The 21,183-nt window shown below is 41.2% G+C and overlaps 2 protein-coding genes across 5 annotated transcripts; both read right to left on the reverse strand.

Moving 5' to 3' along the window:
- Positions 1-602: 602 nt before the first annotated feature.
- On the reverse strand, positions 603-20,351 carry LOC144462528 (E3 ubiquitin-protein ligase TRIM21-like). 2 transcript variants are annotated; one of them, XM_078166544.1, is made up of 3 exons: positions 20,155-20,351; positions 16,191-19,422; positions 603-2,051 (listed from the first exon to the last, which is right to left on the reverse strand). In XM_078166544.1, the coding sequence occupies exon 2, from the start codon at positions 19,418-19,420 to the stop codon at positions 17,780-17,782; it is 1,641 nt and encodes a 546-aa protein (XP_078022670.1). In that variant the 5' UTR covers positions 19,421-19,422; positions 20,155-20,351; the 3' UTR covers positions 603-2,051; positions 16,191-17,779. The 2 variants fall into 2 exon arrangements, with proteins under 2 accessions (XP_078022670.1, XP_078022669.1); XM_078166543.1 differs by lacking the exon at positions 20,155-20,351 and having other exon boundaries at positions 16,191-19,453.
- LOC117255922 (uncharacterized) lies at positions 2,639-16,326 on the reverse strand. Of its 3 annotated transcripts, none has more exons than XM_078166554.1 (4): positions 16,191-16,326; positions 6,090-6,375; positions 5,430-5,498; positions 2,639-5,250 (listed from the first exon to the last, which is right to left on the reverse strand). In XM_078166554.1, the coding sequence occupies exons 2-4, from the start codon at positions 6,364-6,366 to the stop codon at positions 4,163-4,165; spliced, it is 1,434 nt and encodes a 477-aa protein (XP_078022680.1). In that variant the 5' UTR covers positions 6,367-6,375; positions 16,191-16,326; the 3' UTR covers positions 2,639-4,162. The 3 variants fall into 3 exon arrangements, with proteins under 3 accessions (XP_078022680.1, XP_078022681.1, XP_078022682.1); XM_078166555.1 differs by having other exon boundaries at positions 6,090-6,372; positions 16,191-16,315; XM_078166556.1 differs by lacking the exon at positions 5,430-5,498.
- Positions 20,352-21,183: the final 832 nt, after the last annotated feature.

Here is a 21,183-nt window from a genome sequence, read left to right on the forward strand (position 1 = left end):
AGGGTTTTCACCATTTGTTGGCAGTGATGACATTTGACTTGAAAATATAAAGTCAACTCACAACATAGAAAACTAAAGTTATTGTTGTCAGTCTTGTTACCTGCAAGAAGAACTGTGGAAGTTAAAGCAACTTGTGCTCAACATATGACAAAGCCTAACACTGCAGATTTTTATTGAATCAAACCCCATGTTTCATGATATTTATGGCTGGTATAAAAAGCTATATCATGTATTTAGAGTCAGTAATTCCCTCTCTGTATATAGTAGTGTCCATTGTCAGTGGTGATGGCCTTCACACACATGAGGGACTGACAGGAAACGATGCAGCATGTAATCCAGTGTAATTCTGTCTCATTGATATCAGCCTCACTGTTACTGTTCACTCTCCTACAGCCGGACTGGATTCAGTCACTGCTAGTGGAAACAAACATTTCCTCCTGACACTGCTTCACATTAAAAGCATCTAATTGGTGAAAAACAAGGGGGGTTTTATTGTGAAGCAGCCACAGGAAACACAGTGTGTTTGTCAGGAAATACAACTTCTGTGTAAACCAGGATTTTCTGTTCAGTGTTTAATGTTCAAGTCACTGCTTACTCAGGCCTTGTGTTCAACAACTAGTTTATTTTATTTAACAATCACATATTTACAGATTTCTGTGACTCATAAACCATCTCACCAGTGTTCACAAAACACATTAAACTTGTCCAAAGTCACCAGTAATTATCAAACCACTTCCCAGACAAAATCAAAAAGAAACATTTCCTCAAAGTCAAACTGCAGCCTGACATATTTGGCGTCTTTACAAACAGTGATTTCTTCTGTCAGTGAGAGTAAATGTCTGTGGGTTTAACAGAGGTTTAAACAGATATTCTCCACATAAAGTTTGTGTCATGATGCAGAGTTGAAGAGATGGATGCATCCAATGAATGTGTTATCTATGTAATAGGATACACATAATAATAATAAGAATAATCTTAATGAAGTAGAAATAAGTCAGCAGTCTGCAGAAAATAAGACGTGAACTATACAGGATTCACAATAAATGTTTCTTTGAATAGAAATAAATCAGTACATGAAATAAGTGATTATTTTACTCTGACAGGAGAGATGATCAGAGGTGCAGAGTTTGTACCACCATCATTATCACCAGGACTGAAGAATGGGAAGAGTTTCTCAGTGAAGGAGCAGCCAGTAAAGGAGTAGATAAGAGCTGCAGCATCTACGTCATGAAAGGAGACCAGACCCTCCTCATAATCCACAAACACCCCCACCTTCTGAGGACGAGACTTCAGAGAGAGACGGACTCTGGGGTCAGCAAGAGCTTTGTACTCATTTCCATTTGTCAACCATACAGTCCAGTAACCCTCCTGAGGGCTCAGTTTGACCACATTACTGATGACCGACTCTCTGGCCACTCCAAAAGTCAAGTTAGTTTTTCCTCTAACTTGAACCTCAAAGTAAAATCTGCCTGAAGAGAAACTTTGCTCTCCAAAGGCACAATATATATCAAAAACGGCACACGATGGAAACTTTATCTTGATAGGAGTCACTTGTTTCCCATCATCAGTGTTTGCTTCATTAGGATCAGAAATCACATCCACTGCATACTGCTGGACCTTCTTCAGCTCAGCTTCAACAAGCTTCTTCCTCTGTTCACTGAGTGTCTCCTCCAGCTGAGACACAGCTCTCACCACAGTTCCCTTAAGTGATGGTGGACAGACGCTGACCTCTGTCCAGTCCTTGGTGGGTGTTGGGTGGTTGGTGTTTAGAGACTGGACACTCTGGAGAAAATGGAGGTGGTCTTCAGAGCTGCTCCACCTCAGTGCTTCTCTTCTTCAGCTCAGAGATTTCCTGTTCCAGCTCTTTGATGAAGCCTTCAACTTGTTTCTGTGTCGTTCTCTTCTTCTCTTTTATCGTGACTCCTTCAGAGCAGTGAAGACCTGAACACCTTCTGCTATCTCTCTGTCTGCATCTTTCTTACTGAGGTCGACTGAATTTTCAGTTGTCTCTTCTGGATCATCTGCTGAATTTCAGCCACAGTTGTATTTATCTATGAAGCCAGAAGAAAGTAATCAATTAACTAAACTCCATAACTGCCTTAAAGACATAAAAACCTGGATGAGCACCAATTTCCTGATGTTAAATTCAGACAAACTTAAGTTATTGTTCTTGGCCCCAAACAACTCAGAGACTCTTTATCTGATGACATAGTTTCTCTAGATCACAAAGTGGGGTAGAGCACACACATCCAAGATATTACAGTAGCCCGTAATAGAACTGCAGTACTAAAAAGAGACTAAAATACAGTTTTCATTGACTAAAACTAGACTAAAATGTCATCAGTTTTAGTCGACTAAAACGAGACGAAAATAGTCATGGATTATTCTGACTAAAATAAGACTAAAATGCTCAGACTTTTAGTTGACTGAAACTTGACTAAACAAAAAAGAGTAAGAACGTGACTAAAACTAATAAAAACTAAAATGACAGTTTGACACAAAGACTAGACTAAAACTAAAATTAAAAAAGGCCGCCAAAAACAACACTAGAACTGAGCAGGTTGATAGAAAAACAATAAACATATAAAAACAGATAAACAAATGTTCAAAAAAATGTTCCCAAGAAAAGTATTTAGAGAACTATTTAGATTTTTATTTTTTTATTTTTTTTTTGAAAAAGTCACATAATCACAATAGATGACCAGTATACACATCAATTAAATACATTGGATCCCTTAAGTAGGAACTGAACTGAAAGCCCCAAAAAAGACCACACATTTTTCATTTTACAGGTCCATTACAATGTAAATATAGAAGGACAAACAACAAGAAAAACAGATAATACATATAAATATATAATGCCAAGCACCAATGGGGATAATATTAAGAAGAGATATAGGAAAATATATATATATATATATATATATATATATATATATATATATATATATATATATATAGGAAAAATATTAAGAAAAAAAATGAGAAAACTGTTATGCAGCACATATAAGCAGGATGAGACATAAACAAGAAAACACTAAAGAAATGGTCTAATATCAAAAGCTTCATTCAAGCCCCTGGTCACAGTATCCAGTGTGGAAATCCAAAATGCTTCCCTCTGAAGTAATAGCGCATTGATATCACCACCTCTGGGTGGCAGCTGTATACGTTCAATCCCAATTTATTTTAGCAATGAGATACAGTGTTTTGCCTCAAAAAAATGTAAAGCAACAGGATTTTTAAAATCTTTTGTCCGGATGTCACTCCTGTGTTCTGATATCCTGGTTTTTAAAGGTCTAGATGATTTACCTACATAAGCCAACCCACATATGCATTTAATCATATAGACGATGTTAGGTGTGGTGCAGCTGATAATACCTTTAATATGAAAAAGTTTCCCAGAAACTGGATGATTAAATTTGTGGCATTTGTAAGTGACGCTACACTGTGCACATCTACCACATTTATAGTTACCGTCAGGTATCTCAGTTAGAAAAAGGGATGGTGTGGGCTGATGCAGGTATGACCTGACAAGTAGATTCTTTAAATTAGGAGGCCTAGATGTGGTACTGCAGCGATGCCTGGATAGTGTGACATGTGTGGTTGTGCTGCTGCTGTTATCATTAGTCATACTTCTACTGTTATTATACACATATGATTATTGTCACACATGTATACTATCAGATATTAATATATGCTTTCAACATATTGTACCACAGTAGCCAGAACTATAACTATAATATTATTACTTTCAATAATGTTGTTGTAAGCTACTGTTATTACCGTCTGTCCTGCATATCTCTCTCTCTCTCTCTCTCTCTCTCTCTGTCTCTCTCTCTCATTGTGTCATACGGATTACTGTTAATTTATTATGCTGATCTGTTCTGTACGACATCTATTGCACGTCTGTCCGTCCTGGAAGAGGGATCCCTCCTCAGTTGCTCTTCCTGAGGTTTCTACTGGTTTTTTTCCCTGTTAAAGGGTTTTTTTTAGGGAGTTTTTCCTGATCAGCTGTGAGGGTCATAAGGACAGAGGGATGTCGTATGCTGTAAAGCCCTGTGAGGCAAATTGTGATTTGTGATACTGGGCTTTATAAATAAAATTGACTGATTATTATTTCTATTATTATTAATAGAAATAAATCAGTACATGAAATAAGTGATTATTTTACTCTGACAGGAGAGATGATCAGAGGTGCAGAGTTTATACCACCATCATTGGTGCATGGACAGAAGAATGGGAAGAGTTTCTCAGTGAAGGAGCAGCCAGTAAAGGAGTAGATAAGAGCTGCAGCATCTACGTCATAAAAGGAGACCAGACCCTCCTCATAATCCACAAACACCCCCACCTTCTGAGGACGAGACTTCAGAAAGAGATGGACTGGACAGGCATCAAGAGCTTTGTACTCATTTATATTTCTCAAAAATATAGTCCAGCAACCATCCTGAGGGCTCAGTGGGACCACTGCCTTCCTGTTGATCGACTCTCTGGCCACTCCCAAAGCCCATTTTGTCTTTCTTTTGACTTGAACCTCAAAGTAAAATCTGCCTGAAAAGAAACTCTGCTTTGCCAAGACACAAACAGCAGTAGAAAATCTCTTTGGGTTGTCTGGGAGATTTTTCTGCACATCACCATGTTTCACTTGTTTCCCATCATCAGATAGGATGAGTTTGGGATTTGCTGTATCAGGATCAAGAGTCACATCCACTGCATACTGCTGGAACCTCTTCAGCTCTGCTTCAAGCAGCCTCGGCATCTCTTTACTGAGTGTCTCCTCCAGCTGAGACACCACTCTCGCCACAGTCCCCTCACAATGCACGGATGCTGACCCCCGTCCAGTCCTTGATGAGTAGTGGGTCTTCAGGGACTGGAGTGTCCAGAGAAGATGGAGGTGGTCCTCGGAGCGTGAGAGCTGCATCACCTCAATCCTTCTCTTCTTCAGCTCAGAGATTTCGTGTTCCAGCTCTTTGATAAATCTTTCGGCCTTTCTTTTTGTCATTTTCTGCTTCTCCTTGATTGCATTAATGAGATCTGTCTGGCCTCTCTCAACAGACTCCTTCAGAGCAGTGAAGACCTGAACATCTTTTGCTATCTCTCTGTCTGCATCTTTCTCACTGAGGTCGACTGACTGTTTGATCTCCTGAATCTTCAGTTGTCTCTCCTGGATCATCTGCTGAATTTCAGCCTCCAGCTCAGCCATCTTTTTTTCATATTCTTCTCTCAGAGGAACAACATCATGTGTCTTGTGGTCTAAAATAGAGCAGAGCATGCAGACACATGTCTGGTGTCAGTGAGTACTAATGTCTTTTCTTTCATTTAGTTATAATAGAGACATGATGTCTCACACAGAAGTAAAAATTACATGTCATTTTTCAAACTTTAAAACTACACTCTGTCTCTCAGGGCTTCAGACAATACAGCAGCTTTACCTTCGCTCTGAGAGGAGGAAGTTCCTCTGTTCCCTGAAGTCTCTCCAACATCACTGACATCCACTGACACTGTGTGAGACAGGTTATGTGTTGTTGTTGATGTTGTTTTTGTTTGGTGAATGAATATACACTTATCAGCCAAAACATTAAAACCACTGGTGGGTGAAGTGAATAACATTGATCATCTTGTTACATTGCCACTTGAGGTGCCTCACCCAACCAAACACCATTGCAGGCCAAGTATCTGGGAAATGTGGAGGCCAGGTCGATGCCTTAAGCTTTTTTTCACGTTCCTCCGGGCCATTCCTGAGCAGTTTTTGTGGTGTGGCATGGGGCATTTTCCTGCTGAGGGGCCACTGCCATCAAGGAGTGCTGCTGCCATAAGAAGTGAAATTTGATCTGCAGCAGTGTTTGGGTGGGTGAAGCGCATCAAGTAGCATCCTCATGAATTTATGGACCAAAAGTTTAGCAGGGGAGCACTGTATTGTAAAAAGATGATCAATGTTACTCACTTCACCTGACAGTGGTTCTAATTTTTTTTTTTTTTGGCTGATTGGTATAAGTGTCTGTACAAAGAGCCTGTTCCTCTACAAGTATTGTGTTGCTCATGTCAACTCACTGTTTTTGCCTGAAAATACAAAATAAAAAGGTGTGACTGACCTCGTGGTGCTGAGCTGGTGTCTGACAGACTCTGCACCAGATCATTCCTGTTGATCTTCTCTAAGACCTTCTTGGTCACCTTCAGAGCTCCATCCAGTGTATAGCTGCTCACCATCACATTCACTGTGTCCCGCCTTTCTGCTTTCTCCAGTTTGGACACTTTGATGGCTTGGTAGCCTTCCAGGATGTCAGGCTGCTGCAGGTACCATTTGAAGGTCTCAAATTCATCATTCCTCAGATCTTCCAGAGTGTTCAAAAGGTCCTCTGCCATCATCATGGCTTCCTGCTAAAATCAGACTGTCTGACTAAAGGAAAACTGTCACACAGATATATCAGAGCAGCATCACTTCGTCCTGACCCACCTTTATGGAAAACCAGCTAGCAATAGTGTTTACCCTGAGCCTCGTCATTGTTTGCCAGAGTTATGAAACTAAACCACTATTAAAGGAATAGTCCGACAATTTGGGAGTTATGCCCTTTCTCTATCATTTTCATATTGAGACAACATGATCGATATCTTTTTTGTGTCTGTACGTCCAGTGGCTGGGTCTCAGCGGTTAGCATTGCGGCTTAGCTTAGCCTTAGCGAATACAACTGAAGTCTATAGGGGGTCAGTAGCCTCCTCGGTAAAAGTTAACAAATAAACCTTACAGAAACCCTGAAGCTGGCATTTCTACACGTGCATTTAAAATAAACATGTTTAAACATTAATTCGAAAAACAAGAGTCTTTTTTAGTCTGTTTTAGAAGAAGTTTGATACACGGAACTATAGTGTGTTTACACCCTGCGCTGTGATCCGCAGAGGGATACACCGGTGAGCAGGCACAGGCACAGGCACAGATGTAGCCTGTAAACAAAACTCAGTTGACTATAGTAGCTGCAATGGACGACTTTGAACGCGATTTTGAAGAGTTTCTTGTAGCGGACACAGACCCAGAGCCATACCTGTTTGAGCCAGAGCATAAGGATGAGGAACTCCATGTGTTGGACGCTGAGCGGGCGAGAAGAGAGGCTGAATCCTCCGAGGCAGCGGAACAGCAAGGGGCCGAGGGGAGACGGAGGTCAGGGGAGGATTGGTGGTGTAGCTGCAGGTCTTGCCAACCTATGCCTACGGAGGTGGAATCATTTTGCTGCACAGAATGGGATTCAGTGCTACCATCGTTGGAGAGATATATCATCAGGAGGAAAACCGCCGCAGAGAGTGCATCACAAGGAGTGAAAACTTTGCAGCAATCACTAATCCTGGCGTGACTGAAACTTTTTTTCATGTTCCTACGATAAACTGGAAAAAACGCCCCAGGCCTGCAGGAGCTGATGGACAGCTTTCAGTCGAGTGAGTAATATCGCTTTATAATGCACATTTACAGTGCCTTTTCATCTAGCATGAGAAAAGTGACCTAAAATTGAATTGTGTGCAGCTTGTTGTAGAAACAGATTATACCTTGAATGTTTTTGCAAGTTGCAATAATACATTTTTGAGGCATGACCATCCATGTCATCTCTTTGTTTGCTTTTACCGAGTGACCTAGTGTACCTGTCCCAGAGCCAGCTGCAGCTGTTGCTCACCGGTGTATCCCTCCGCGCAGGGCGTAAACACACTATAGTTCTGTGTATCAGACTTCTTCTAAAACGACTAAAAAGGACTCTCATTTTTTTAATTAATGTTTAAACATGTTTATTTTAAATGCACATGCAGAAATACCAGCTACTGACTCCCTATAGACTTAAATTGCATTCGCTAAGCTAAGCCACAATGCTAACCGCTGAGACCCAGCCACTGGACGTACAGACACAAAAAAGATATCAATCATGTTGTCTCAATATGAAAATGATAGAGAAAGGGCATAACTCCCAAATTGTTGGAGTATTCCTTTAAAACATCTCACTACAGTGAGTCTAACTCAGGCAGTCAACCACCATTAAGCTTTACAACAAGTAAGCTAGTCTGGTGTATAATCACATCATCTCCCTCCAACTCTGCCAGATTCATTTTCACCAACTGCCCAGTGTGAGCAGAGACAGACACTGAATGGATGTCTTTTTAAACCAAAACTCAACTTGAAATATTGTTTTCATCTCCCACACCGTGGCAGTAACAATTGGTTTAAACAAATCTGACATATGGTTTCATTCTGCTTTAACATGCTGTCTGCAAAGAGCACAGAGGAGAGGAGAGGAGACTGTTAACGGTGATGTGTTGTTGGATGTTATAAATAAATGATGATTGTAGAAAGTGCATGTGTAGCAGCTGCGAAGTGCATGTAGTGTAGAGACTGAGACAACTCATATGTCAGACAGACATTTCTCCCAGGGGCGTAGCCATCATTTCAGAAGTGAGGGGGACAAATTGTTCAGAGGTCTATTGAGTGATTTATCATCCTCTCGCATTCGATTGCACCTCTCCTTGGCAGCTAAAGAACCACATAACCACAAACAGCCACAGTACAGCACCAGGAGACTGACTTTAGTTCTTTAAAATTATATACTATCAAAATCTAAAGTTTTAGCTGCCAAACTCTGGTTGAGTTGACACAGAATGACCCTCGAGCATCTACAGGGTAAGTAGCCAAATAATTAAGTGCCAAATGACAACACTGAACATGAAAAGTTCAGTAAAACACCATTCCTGTTAGTAGTGTTGCACGATTTGATAAAAATGTGCGATTGTGATTTGAGTGGACAATATCACGAGTTGCGATTGTGATTACAATATAATTAAATTTAAAAATAGTATCATTAGCCTTCTTGCTTGATCCAGTGTTTCCCCTACATTATATCAGGGGGGCACTGACCTGACATAGTTATTGTTACGGACAGTGTGCACATGACCATCAACAGACTGAGCACAGTCAAACACGCTGTACACACAGCGGAGCAAAGCCTGTGTTGCGTTCAGGCGTTGTCACGTAAATGACATATTCCAGCACGCCATAGCACAACACAGCAGCATGTCAAGTGGGCCAAGAGCGAGCAAAATTGCTCAATTTTTCATTTGTTATTATTAGGCTTGAAGAGTCATGTGACTATTTTGGCCCATCCACCATTTTGAGAGCTAATGCTATGGGTTGCCATGGGCAACGCAGAGACAGTGGGAAATAGGTTTTCGGATTGATAAATTTCAAGAAAATAGGGGAAATAACGAAAAATGGAGAAAAATAAAGTGAAAGAAAAGATTCCATATAAAGAAAAACAGCCAGCACCAGACAAAGGAGTTTAGAAAAACTAAAAGAAATAAATAACGTCGACCCCTACGAGCTGCCTGCAGCGGAATGGAGCAGCGACCCACACCATTTACCACTTCCACATATATGGACAAAGTGAATTACCTCCTTTTTGGAGTTTGTTACTACGCCATGCAAGAATTCAAGAGCTACACATCGCTGGAAAGCTATGAGCAGTTCTGCTGCGGCTGAGTGAAAGACCTGTCCATATACCAGCCCCAAAACTGTGAAGACACAGTCGTGCTTGCAAAGGTAAGGTTAGCTGTTAGCGGCGCTGGTCGCTAACAGCTGTTAGCGGCGCTGGTCGCTAACAGCTGTTAGCCACTGTTAGCTGTGATTCTCCTTCAGCAGCTCTCTCCACCTGGGAAAGGCTACCCTGATGTTGACCCTCGCTTTCTGAAATTGCCGGTCACGTTGCCTTTTTGATTTTTTTAAATGCACCGGCATTTGTGACTAGCCTGCATGCTGCTGCATTTCGTCACTCTACCTGCAGGCGGAAACCGGAAACCGACAAGTGAAAACACGAAAGGCGATTCCCTATTTCTCAAGTATGTCCCTGTACATACCTGTATTTTAAAGATGACTCACGTACATGATGAGACACCGGTCGCTATGTATGTAAATGAGAATTTTGGAGCTTACGGACATACTTAGAGACGCTGATGGAGGTAAATACACATGTGCTAGGACACACGTTTGACTGCAAAATTTGTTTGTCTCAAACAACAACTGAAATTGTTACACATAGTGCCTTTAACAAATAATCTAGGATAAAGTGCGTCAATGTAATAAAGTGCATTAGACATATGTGCTCGGAGTTGAGGAGTCTGACTGTGGATCTCTTCCCTGATTTCATGGGGGGAACCAGGCAGTGGGAAAGGTGTGAGGGGTCCTTTATATGATGTTTAGAAGTTTAGAAGTCTGTTGACACTGGAGCAGCTTTTTACACAGCAGTGTCTCCCCATCTTCAAGTGGGAATCAAGAACACAATAACTTCTGATCACAACAAGCCGGTTCTGGCGGTATGCTTTCAAAATGGCAGAAGGGGGCCCAAAGGGGCAGGGTGCGGAGTTGTGACGACATCTGCTCAAGCCTAGTTTGTTATGGAGTCCATGATTTCCCCGTGACACTTACAGATGTTTGTGTAACTGTGCTTGGATGTTGTTTTATGAGGCTCTGGCGGCTTTCAGTTGTCTCTTTGTCTTTAATGTTACACGGCTCGGCTTTCTCTCGCATGCATTCTTCCTACTTTTCTCTGTGCTGTCTCAAGTGCTGATATAGATCGGTCATGTTGCTGCGGGATGTGGCGACTTTAACTTTTAAACTTTTACACAGCTCCAGTGCATTTTCTAATTGCCTATAGTTGCTCGGTATCTCTCATTTCTGGTTGCATTTTCAGATGAGTATATTAAAGTATTTTCAAAAGAAGAGGAAGGTTCCCGAGGAAGAGTAATGTTAGATAAAGGAGAGGCTCAATGTTCTTGATTTATCGTAACCCTGTTCCCTCAAGTTCTGAGGAATAGAAATGATACTGATGTGTTCCATGACAAGTGTAATATTTAAATTATCCTAACGTTACCTGCGTGATATTGGTGATGTGAAAGTATCTAACACTCATTCCCAATTATATTAGACAAGTACACAGGCAGAAGTAGTGGAGGAGAGAAAAGTGGAGAGGCAGAGCCCCCCGTCATCGCCGGAGCCCTCCCCTTCAAGCCCTCCCCCACAGTTTCAAAAAGGAAACCCTGAATAATATAGATAATAAGTGTGCAAAGCAAAATTCATAAATAGAATTAAGAATAGTAGTGGTGACATAGCTGTGGAAATTAACCTCAAAGTCACTTTTATACTCTAGGTATTTTATTTAGCCAGTTATAATCTCTCCTCACCTGTGAAGACCCTGCATGATCATTCTTGCTGGCCTCTGGTCCACTGTCTCCTCCCTGACCCTGTATGGAGCTACATTAGGGTCAAAAGTTTTGTACTTGAAAAAATAAAATTTGAAACTGAAAATTCACGTGTTGATCTTGAATTTTGAAAAATACAACAATGTATTCAAAATAAAAATAAGTGTATGAAACTTTTTTTCAGGTTAAATGTAATTTTGATTCACTTTGGTAATTCTTTTGAATAAAGAATTTATTTTCACTTTTCACTTCCATATATATTTTAACATTTGAGGTATTATTTTTTTCAGTTGCATGTTTTATCTTTTCAGATTCAGATCTTTTTTTTCAGTTTCAAATCTTTTTTTTTTCAGTTTCAGACTTTTGACCCTGATGTGGCGTGGGGGGCGTGGCATCAACTGAGAGGGGTGTGGAATCATGAGAGACAGTGCCTTCAGGGCACGTAAGAACTAAAAAAATTCTGACTCAACACTTATATACACTATATTCATGTGACTGGCAGTGTAAAAATTGATGCCAGTGACAAACTTCCATTTAGAAATCTGTTTTAGACAGTACTGAGCACCAATTGCGGTATAAGAGTGATAAATTATGCCAGATTTTGCAGTTCAACAGCCATATTTTAAGTGCTGATATGTCCGATTTCCACATAGCACTGTGAACGCAGCGTAGTGTCCGCTTCACTTGCGATGATGGCACCGGTCGGTCGGGTCAGTCTGCTGGAGCCCATACATCCAGCACACAGGTGAGAAATATTTTTTACAGTTTCAAATCTTTTTGTCACTTTCAGATCTTTTTTTTCAGTTTCAAATCTGTTTTTTGAGTTTCAGACTTTTGACCCTGATGTGGCGTGGCATCAACTGAGAGGGGCGTGGAATCATGAGTGACAGTGCTTTCAGTACTGCTCAGTACTGTCTAAAACAGATTTCTAAATGGAAGTTTGTCACTGGCATCAATTTTACACTGCCAGTCACATGAATATGGTGTAGGTATATAAGTGTTGAGTCAGAATTTTTTTAGTTCCTACGTTCCCTGAAGGCACTGTCACTCATGATTCCACACCCCTCTCAGTTGATGCCACGCCCCCCACGCCACATCAGGGTCAAAAGTCTGAATCTGAAAAAGATAAAACATGCAACTGAAAAAAAATTAGACCTCAAATGTTAAAATATATATGGAAGTGAAAAGTGAAAATAAATTATTCATTCAAAAGAATTACCAAAGTGAATCAAAATTATATTTAACCTGAAAAAACGTTTCATACACTTATTTTTATTTTGAATACATTGTTGTATTTTTCAAAATTCAAGATCAACACATGAATTTTCAGTTTCAAATTTTATTTTTTCAAGTACAAAACTTTTGACCCTAATGTAGCTCCATAACCCTGCTCTTTATATTGTGGCAATAAAGATTAAAGAATATGTGCAAAGCAATAGTGAGCACAAGTTCTTATTAAGGAGGAGTGGGTTTATTCCTAGCATGAAACTAGCTAGCAAGTGATTTAAAGGACAACTTCGGTATTTTTCAACCTGGGCCCTATTTCCCCATGTGTATGTGTGCGTATGATTCACAGGTACAACTCGTTCTAAAATTTGTTCAGTATTGAGGGAGGCGGCAGCTGCGAGCTAGATATGGGGGCAAATGCGTCCCGTATAAGTTTGCGCATTAAAAGTGCTTTTTTTCCGCCACTGACCAGTTCAGATCGCCAGTGCTATCTCTGTAAATAGCATACTAAACGTTTCCCTGACCCTTCACCTCTTCCCGGCCGTGAAGTCATCTCGCGAGAGCTTTGCTTGTTGACGGATGTTGACGATATATACGAGGGCAAAGTATGCAACAGTAAACGTGCGTCTCGGAGACAATTCTAGGTATCAGTATCACATGCATAAAAACATATTAGTCATACTTACTCGATGGATTGTTGTTGGACTGTGGTTTTGGCCGCCTCCTCCAATTTATTTTGGGCACATGAAAAAAGGCATCCAGAGGGGTATTCCAGAAAGCGGGTTTAGTGAAAACTCTGAGTATGTTAACCCTGAAATGAGGGAAACTCTGGGTTTTCAGTTCCAGAAAGAGAGGTAAATCAAACTCGGAGTCAATCACCATGGTAACAGACTCTGTGAACATAACCTGCTCACTGGCAGGTTTTCTTCAATAAACCCTGAGTTTTTCTCTGTCTCCTCCCTCTTTACACACTGTTTCATTTCCTCATTCATTCAGTCCGTGTCAAAGCTTGTATCGAAGCGCATTCATTAGCGGAGATTTACAGTCTGTCACAGTCTAAATCCTGCTGGATATTAGTTTGTCACTCAGGACTGTCTTAAGTTACTGAATTTATGCACATCAGTCATTTCTTTGGACATCAGCTTTTGTCTTTACATTCAAATATTACACAGCGAGAATTCACCCTCAGCTCAGAATCAAACCTCTGTCCTTTTTATATTTATTATTTTTATAACACTGTGCACAAGGATCAGACTGTCAGTCTGTCAGAGCAGCTCCCAAATGTTTATTGCACATAATGTGTAGGTCTAATTATTTACATTTTAAAAATGGGTATGAAGCTTTAGACACGTAGTATCAATGACTAATGATCTCTATCACTGATGTCATCGGTCGCACTGATGGAACATAACTCCTATAGCCTAATATTGGGGATTATATGTTCATATTTCTGAGTGAGCAATGGTGCAGCATTTCACTGTCTTTACATTTACTACATTTGTAGCTGAAATAAAGTCACTGAATGCTGTTGAGTCAAGATACAAATAGATGTGCAACATTTTAAAATCTACTGTATTTTAACCTCAACGTCTTTTCAGGTGCAAATCACCAAACATATTATTACTGGGTCAGACTGTGAGTTTACAGTCATGTCTTTATGTCTTTGATCTATAGCCTAGCCTATATGTTTTAAATCTTCTGCCTCCTGTGTTTTTCCCCATCAGATTAAATCTGAACAAATATATTATGATATATTATTAATATAATGTAATGTATCTACAGTCTGATACACAGTCGGATTCCACCACTTTATCTTCATTAAGGAAATGTAAGTCTGATAAATGATGACTAAACTTTTTTATTAACTTTATGGTTAACTTATTTACACTTTCCTCGCTCTGACTCAGGCTCTTCTTTTAAAGATGAACGTGCACCGTCTGCTACACATGCATTAATATCTCTACATCCACTGGATTAAAATGGAGGCGCTGTCTTTTATTTACCTGTTGCCATGGTGAATCGTGGAGTCGGAGCTCCATTGATGATGGCTTTTTATTGTCGGCTTAGCTCAGAGTGAACATACTCAGAGTTGACTGAACTAACTCAAATCAACTGTTCTGGAACCGCTAACTCAGAGTTTCCCATCTCAGGGTAAATCAACTCAGAGTTCAGGGTCAGACTCAGAGTTTGTTGAACCTCCTACCTGGAATACCCCTCTGCACTGCCCTGTTGATCAGGGGGGGGAAATCCTCTAACGTTGTTACACAGCGTTTGGTAGTTTCTGTATCATCCCAGGACACATTGAGACCATGAATCTCGGTCCCACTCGTTGCAACACAGACATTCTTCCTCTGTGGGCATGGAGTCACAGCAAGGAGCACCACCAGTCCTCAGAGATTCGCGTTCGTGCAGCCGCTGCTTCACCCTCGTCTGCTCGTTGGCCCTCTCTCTCTATCCTCGTCTGCTCTTCAATTTGTAGGAGCTCCTCGTCTGTATACTAGGGCTCAAATAAGTACGGGCGGCCATCGTAATAAAAGGGCTCATTCTCATTCTCGAAATCGGGTAAATATGCAGCCATGATACCGATACAGTAAAACTCTCAACTGTACTCCGGGACAACCAGCGCCACTCTGAGCGGCGCTCAGCATGGCTCCTCTGTTTTCTTCCGGCAACAAGCAAAGCTCTCACGAGATGACGTCACAGCCGGGAGGAGGTGAAGGGTCAGGGAAACGCTTAGTATGCTATTTTTCAGAGATAGCACTGGCGATCTGAACCGGTGAGTGGCGAAAAAAGCACTTTTAATGTGCAAACTTATACGGGACGCATTTGCCCCCATATCTAGCTTGCGGCTGCCGCCTCCCTCAATACTGAACCAATTTTAGAGCGAGTTGTACCTATGAATCATACGCACACGTACACATGGGGAAATAGGGCCCAGGTTGAAAAATACCGAAGTCATCCTTTAACATTGGTAACAATAACATTAGTGTTCTTGTTAACTAGCTTAACTTGATACATTGGCATCTATTAATTAGTCATCATTTAGCTAACATTATCTACATGCAACAGCATTTCTCACCTTGCTGCTTTGCTGAACATAGTTAACACACAGCAGCACATGTATGTGCCATTGATTCAGATCACAACACCACAGCATATGTATGCGCGCCGTCTACTCATGGTGCATTTAAAGACGGCTCGGAAAAACACGTTACCACATGTTAAAAACGAATTGAACGGCTGTAAGGCTGTAAAAAGTGCGGGGACGGAGGGCACAGATAGGGGAAGTGCGGGGGACATCATGTCTCACGCGTACCCCGCGCCCGCTACGCCCACGAGAAGTGCTGTATGTATTTAGGCGTCAAGACGGAAAAGAAAAACACAATCTAAGGGTATTCTTTTTTTCCACTTGAGCACCTTCTCTGCAAAGTCTCTGTGCACGGCACTGGTAAATGTTGAAGCAAAACGCTAGCGAATGAAAACCACATGTTTAAAGAGCTGACGTCTGTCACGTGTTTCGTTAGCTTCTCTTCCTTCAAAGTCCTTAATGTCATCATGAAACCACAACTTTGAGGTTAACATCTCTTAACATGAATAAAGCAGAGGACAAAGAAGAGTCAGTCAATCAGCTTCCTGTTTGTCGCTCTGTGCAATGGATGAAAAAGAACCAGACTGAGCAACATCATGTTATACTGTAAAAACACAAGTGAGCAGAAATCACAGAAAACATGATCAGCTGTACTCACCAGTGTTCAGCAGAGACTCTGCTGTGTTGTTGCTGAGAAAGACCTGATTTAATGTTTCTTTGGAGAGAAACAGATTCGTCTCGACTGCCTGAATTCCACAGCGACGCTTACAAACCTGTAGTTAGTTCCATGTAAGGAGTATGACGTTGAAATGTCCGGTTTCACTCGCCTCTCACTGCAGCTCTGATGGAGAGGTGTGTTTTTTTGTTGTTTTTTTTTACTTGTACTTTATTTGCAATGACAACCCCCTCCACCTTTTTTAACTTTATTGCAAAGATACAAGAATACAGATTACAGGAAGTTTCAGAGACATAAGAGATAGCTCAATGATAACCCGTAAATTACATGTAAACAGAAGATAAATAAGGGAGCCAGGGGTACATTACATTATACAACAACATCAAAAAACTTAAAGACATTAATTGTTCTCACAGCCTTTTTGTTCGTCGGCTCTGATGGAGAGGTTTTGTTTTTTTGTTTGTTTTTAACGGAGAGGTTTGTTGGTTCTTCCTCGTGTTTGAACGTGACTTTATCACATACATTTGTGTTCCTTTGTGCTGTGGTCCATCCAGTGGTCGCTCTGTGCCGTAACACCAGGAAGTGGAAGCTTGTTGCTGTTGTTACTGTAGTGCAACGAGCAACTGTCAACTCAGCACTGAGGTTCTTATGGTTTTTACCTGCTGTTAATATTGCACTGAATAACACCAGCACCATTTTGACACAACAACTGATGAACTCTTTAAACCTGTCTTGAAAGGACTGAAACAAAAACATGATGATTTTCATGCAGAATTTTGAGCAACATATAAAACAGCAGTTATTGTTATTCTCAGCATAGTCACAGACATGAAGAGGCAGAGCAGAAAACAGGAGAAGGAAATAGGAAAACCACACATTTATTTTCAAATTGGAAATGACTTTAAACAGTCTGTACTGTGTAATCTGCCTGAAGTTTAACTTGATGCTTTTATTGTGAAGCAGCCACAGGAAACACAGTGTGTTTGTCAGGAAATACAACTTATGTATAAACCAGGATTTTCTGTTCAGTGTTTAATGTTCAAGTCACTGCTTACTCAGGCCTTGTGTTCAACAACTAGTTTATTTTACAGTTTTTATTGAACAATCACATATTTACAGATTTCTGTGACTCATAAACCATCTCACCAGTATCCAACAACACATTAAACCTGTCCAAAGTCACCAGTAATTATCAAACCACTTCCCAGACAAATTAATCAAGTAAAAATTCTAAAAGAAAAATTTGTTCAAAGTCAAACTGCAGCCTGACATATTTGGCGTCTTTGCAAACAGTGATTTCTTCTGTCAGTGAGAGTAAATGTCTGTGGGTTTAACAGAGGTTTAAATAGATATTCTCCACATAAAGTTTGTGTCATGATGCAGAGTTGAAGAGATGAAAGTGTCAGATTAACATGCTGCCTGTGTGATGGGATACAAACAATAAAACATCTTAACAATGAAGTGTACATCAGCACAGTGAACAGATTCTGCAGAAAATAAGACGTGAACTATACAGGATTCACAATACATGTTTCTTTGAATAGAAATAAATCAGCACATGAAAGAAGTGATTATTTTACTCTGACAGGAGAGATGATCAGAGGTGCAGAGTTTTTACCACCATCATTATCACCAGGACTGAAGTATGGGAAGAGTTTCTCAGTGAAGGAGCAGCCAGTAAAGGAGTAGATAAGAGCTGCAGCATCTACGTCATAAAAGGAGACCAGACCCTCCTCATAATCCACAAACACCCCCACCTTCTGAGGACGAGACTTCAGAGAGAGACTGACTGGAGGGCCAGCAAGAGCTTTGTACTCATTTCCATTCATCAACCATATCGTCCAGTAACCACACTGAGGTCTCAGTTTGATAACTCCCTTCCTGTCAACTGACTCTTTGGCCACTCCTAAATCCCATTCAGTCTTTTCTTTAACTTGAACCTCAAAGTAAAATCTGCCTGATGAGAAACTTTGTTTTGCTAAAACACAAGTACAACGAGAAAATCTCTCTGGGTTGTCTGGGAGATTCTTCTTCACATCACCATATTTCACTTGTTTCCCATCATCAGACAGGATGAGTTTAGGATATGCTGTATCAGGATCAAGAGTCACATCCACTGCATACTGCTGGACCCTCTTCAGCTCAGCTTCAAACAGCTTCTTCATCTGTTCACTGAGTGTCTCCTCCAGCTGAGACACAGCTCTCACCACAGTTCCCTTAAGTGATGGTGGACAGACGCTGACCTCTGTCCAGTCCTTGGAGAGACGAGGGGCTTTCAGGGACTGAACACTCTGGAGAAGATGGAGATGGTCTTCAGAGTGTGAGAGCTGCTCCACCTCAGTGCTTCTCTTCTTCAGCTCAGAGATTTCCTGTTCCAGCTCTCTGATGAAGCCTTCAGCCTGTTTCTGTGTCGTTTTCTTCTTTTCTTCTATCATTTTGATGAGCTCATTCAGGCCTCTCTCAACAGACTCCTTCAGAGCAGTGAAGACCTGAGCACCTTCTGCTATCTCTCTGTCTGCATCTTTCTCACTAAGGCTGACTGAGTGTTTGATCTCCTGAATCTTCAGTTGTCTCTTCTGGATCATCTGCTGAATTTCAGCCTCTGTCTTCCCCAGCTCAGCCTTCTTTTCTTCATATCCTTCTTTCAGAGGAACAACATCATGTGTCTTGTGGTCTGAAACATGGCAGAGCATGCAGACACATGTCTGGTCGGTCTTACAGAACAGCTCCAGAGGTTTATCGTGCTTCGTACACATCCTGTCTTCCAGGTTCTCCACAGGGTCGATCAGCTGATGTCTTTTCAGGCCTGACATTGTCAGATGAGGCTCCAGGTGAGTCTCACAGTAGGAGGCCAGACACACCAGGCAGGACTTCAGGGCCTTCAGTTTGGTTCCAGTGCAGACGTCACAGGGAACTTCTCCTGGTTTGGCAGCTTGTTGCTGTGAGCTGCTGCTGCTGGCTTTCTGTTGAGCTGACTGTTTGAACTGAGCGACCATCTCAGAGATGAAAGTGTTGACTCGCAGCTCAGGTCTTGTGTTGAAAACCTTTTTACACATCGGACACAGGCACCTGTCACTAATATTCCAGTGTTGAGTGATGCAGTTTTTGCAGAAGTTGTGTCCACATGGTGTGCTGACAGGATCAGTGAACACATCCAGACAGATGGAGCACAGAAACTGATCTTCAGATGGCAGATAGTTTGCAGCAGCCATATCTACACACAGGGTGAAAGAACAGAAAAACATTGAATTTAAAATACAGTTTGAACTATTTGTTTTAAAGGAATAATTTAGGATTACTGTTCTTATAAGTAAGCTCAAACATTTATTAGGTTAAGTTATTTTAAATTATATATACTGTGTTTGGATTCCTGATCACAGCATGGTGGATTTGTTGGTGTTCCTCAAGGTTTTGGTGTCTTATTGTGGTAATTTGGAGGGATTGTTGACCATTTCTATCATCTCTAAAGTGATAAAAACTGTTTAGATTTTGCACCAAATCTCTTTAATACATGATATCAACCCAAACATTGCTGCAACAACTTATGAGACATAAGTGATCATGGGAATGTCTGACATGTACTTCCATCATAATGTTCTGAGCCCTTATACACTCTATAAAGTTTGAATAGGCGTCTGACCAAAACACAATGTTTATTACAGATGACTAGAAAAACTTGACACACAGTGCTGAGCTGCATCTTAAATTAATCTTCAGGTTGTCAGCTTTCAGATTCTGTGTACCACTTCTATGGAGCATATACTACTGACCTGCTATCTCCCCTAAAGTTACCCCCCCTCCCCCCACTCCCCAAAACAGCCACAGTTATATTGTTATCAGTTTCATAAGTATGAAGAGAAAAGAGTGGAACTTGCTGTCTGAGTGTAGCTGAAGTTTAGTGTTAGTCCTGGTTGTTGAAAGTGTAAATATGATCAGCTGTACTCACCAGTGTTGGGCAGAGACTCTGCTGTGTTGTTGACAAAGACCTGATGAAGTCAGTGTGAATTTTCTTTTAGAGAGAAACAGAGACTTGTCTCGACTGCAGCGTGGCTCACACTCTGACTAACTTTACTTTCATTTCTGGAGTGTGAGGTTGAAGTGAACAAGTTCAGGTGCATTCCATTTCAATCCCTCGCCCACTTTCCCTCTGCGAGCGGCCTCTGTGTGAAGTAGGCTGGAACATAATACCAACGGCTGAGGGAGGGAGTGGAAGTACCAATGAAACACACTGTGTATTCCAGTACCCAAACTACCATACTATCCACCTTATCCCTAGCCCCCATGATACCTTGCGTGAATTGTGTGCGCGACTTCCAGCCTTGAACCAAAACTGTCGATTTCCAATGGTAACAGTTTGTTTACAGTTTGTTTACAGAACTCTATTCTTCTTTCCAAGAGCAATTGAGAATAAAACATGGAACACACCACCTGTTACAGCTCAAACAGGATCATGTGATCATATGTCTGCCATCTCTGACAGACCTCTCAAAGCAACTGAGCACGCTAACAGTTAGCTCGCCTTGCTCCTTTAAAATATTGCTAACTTGACCCGAGCTAGCTTAAGGTAACATCTGCTCCTTCTAAAGATGATTTGTGATTGAGGTGCAGGTGGGAGAGTCCAGAAGGCTTTAAAAAGGTTTAATGTCTTCTGCAGGAGCCAAGAAATGCCAGAAAACTGTCCATGAGTTGTCTTCTGTTACAGAATGCGTGTCCATAACACCCGTTACACAAGTGTGGGTTTGTTCTGATTGTCTGTTCACCAGGATTATCTTCTGCACCCAGTGTTTTAACCAGCCTCTGTCCCTCCCTCATGGTGTGCAGTGTCACGGGTGGTGAGTTTGTGAACCCCTCTACCTTTTTGATTCCCTGCCGGCTGGTAAGCCCCAGCCCTGTCCTCAATTTCATAAATTCCCCTGCCTATGTGCTAGTGATTAGTTTGTTCACACTGATACGTTTTTAAGTAAATTCAGGTGTC

The sequence above is a fragment of the Epinephelus lanceolatus genome, chromosome 3 (genome assembly GCF_041903045.1).
Source record: "Epinephelus lanceolatus isolate andai-2023 chromosome 3, ASM4190304v1, whole genome shotgun sequence".
NCBI classification, from domain to species: Eukaryota; Metazoa; Chordata; class Actinopteri; order Perciformes; family Serranidae; genus Epinephelus; species Epinephelus lanceolatus.

What these genes read in the sequence shown, in the direction of transcription:
- LOC117255922 (XM_078166554.1), bottom strand. Translation starts at nt 6,366, where the DNA reads ATGATGATGGCAGAGGACCTTTTGAACACTCTGGAAGATCTGAGGAAT. An exon ending in CACCAGCTCAGCACCACGAG is followed by an intron (nt 5,499 to 6,089) that starts GTCAGTCACACC and finishes TGTCTCACACAG; the next exon opens with TGTCAGTGGATGTCAGTGAT. An exon ending in TTCCTCCTCTCAGAGCGAAG is followed by an intron (nt 5,251 to 5,429) that starts GTAAAGCTGCTG and finishes GCTCTATTTTAG; the next exon opens with ACCACAAGACACATGATGTT.
- LOC144462528 (XM_078166543.1), bottom strand. Translation starts at nt 19,453, where the DNA reads ATGTTTTTCTGTTCTTTCACCCTGTGTGTAGATATGGCTGCTGCAAAC.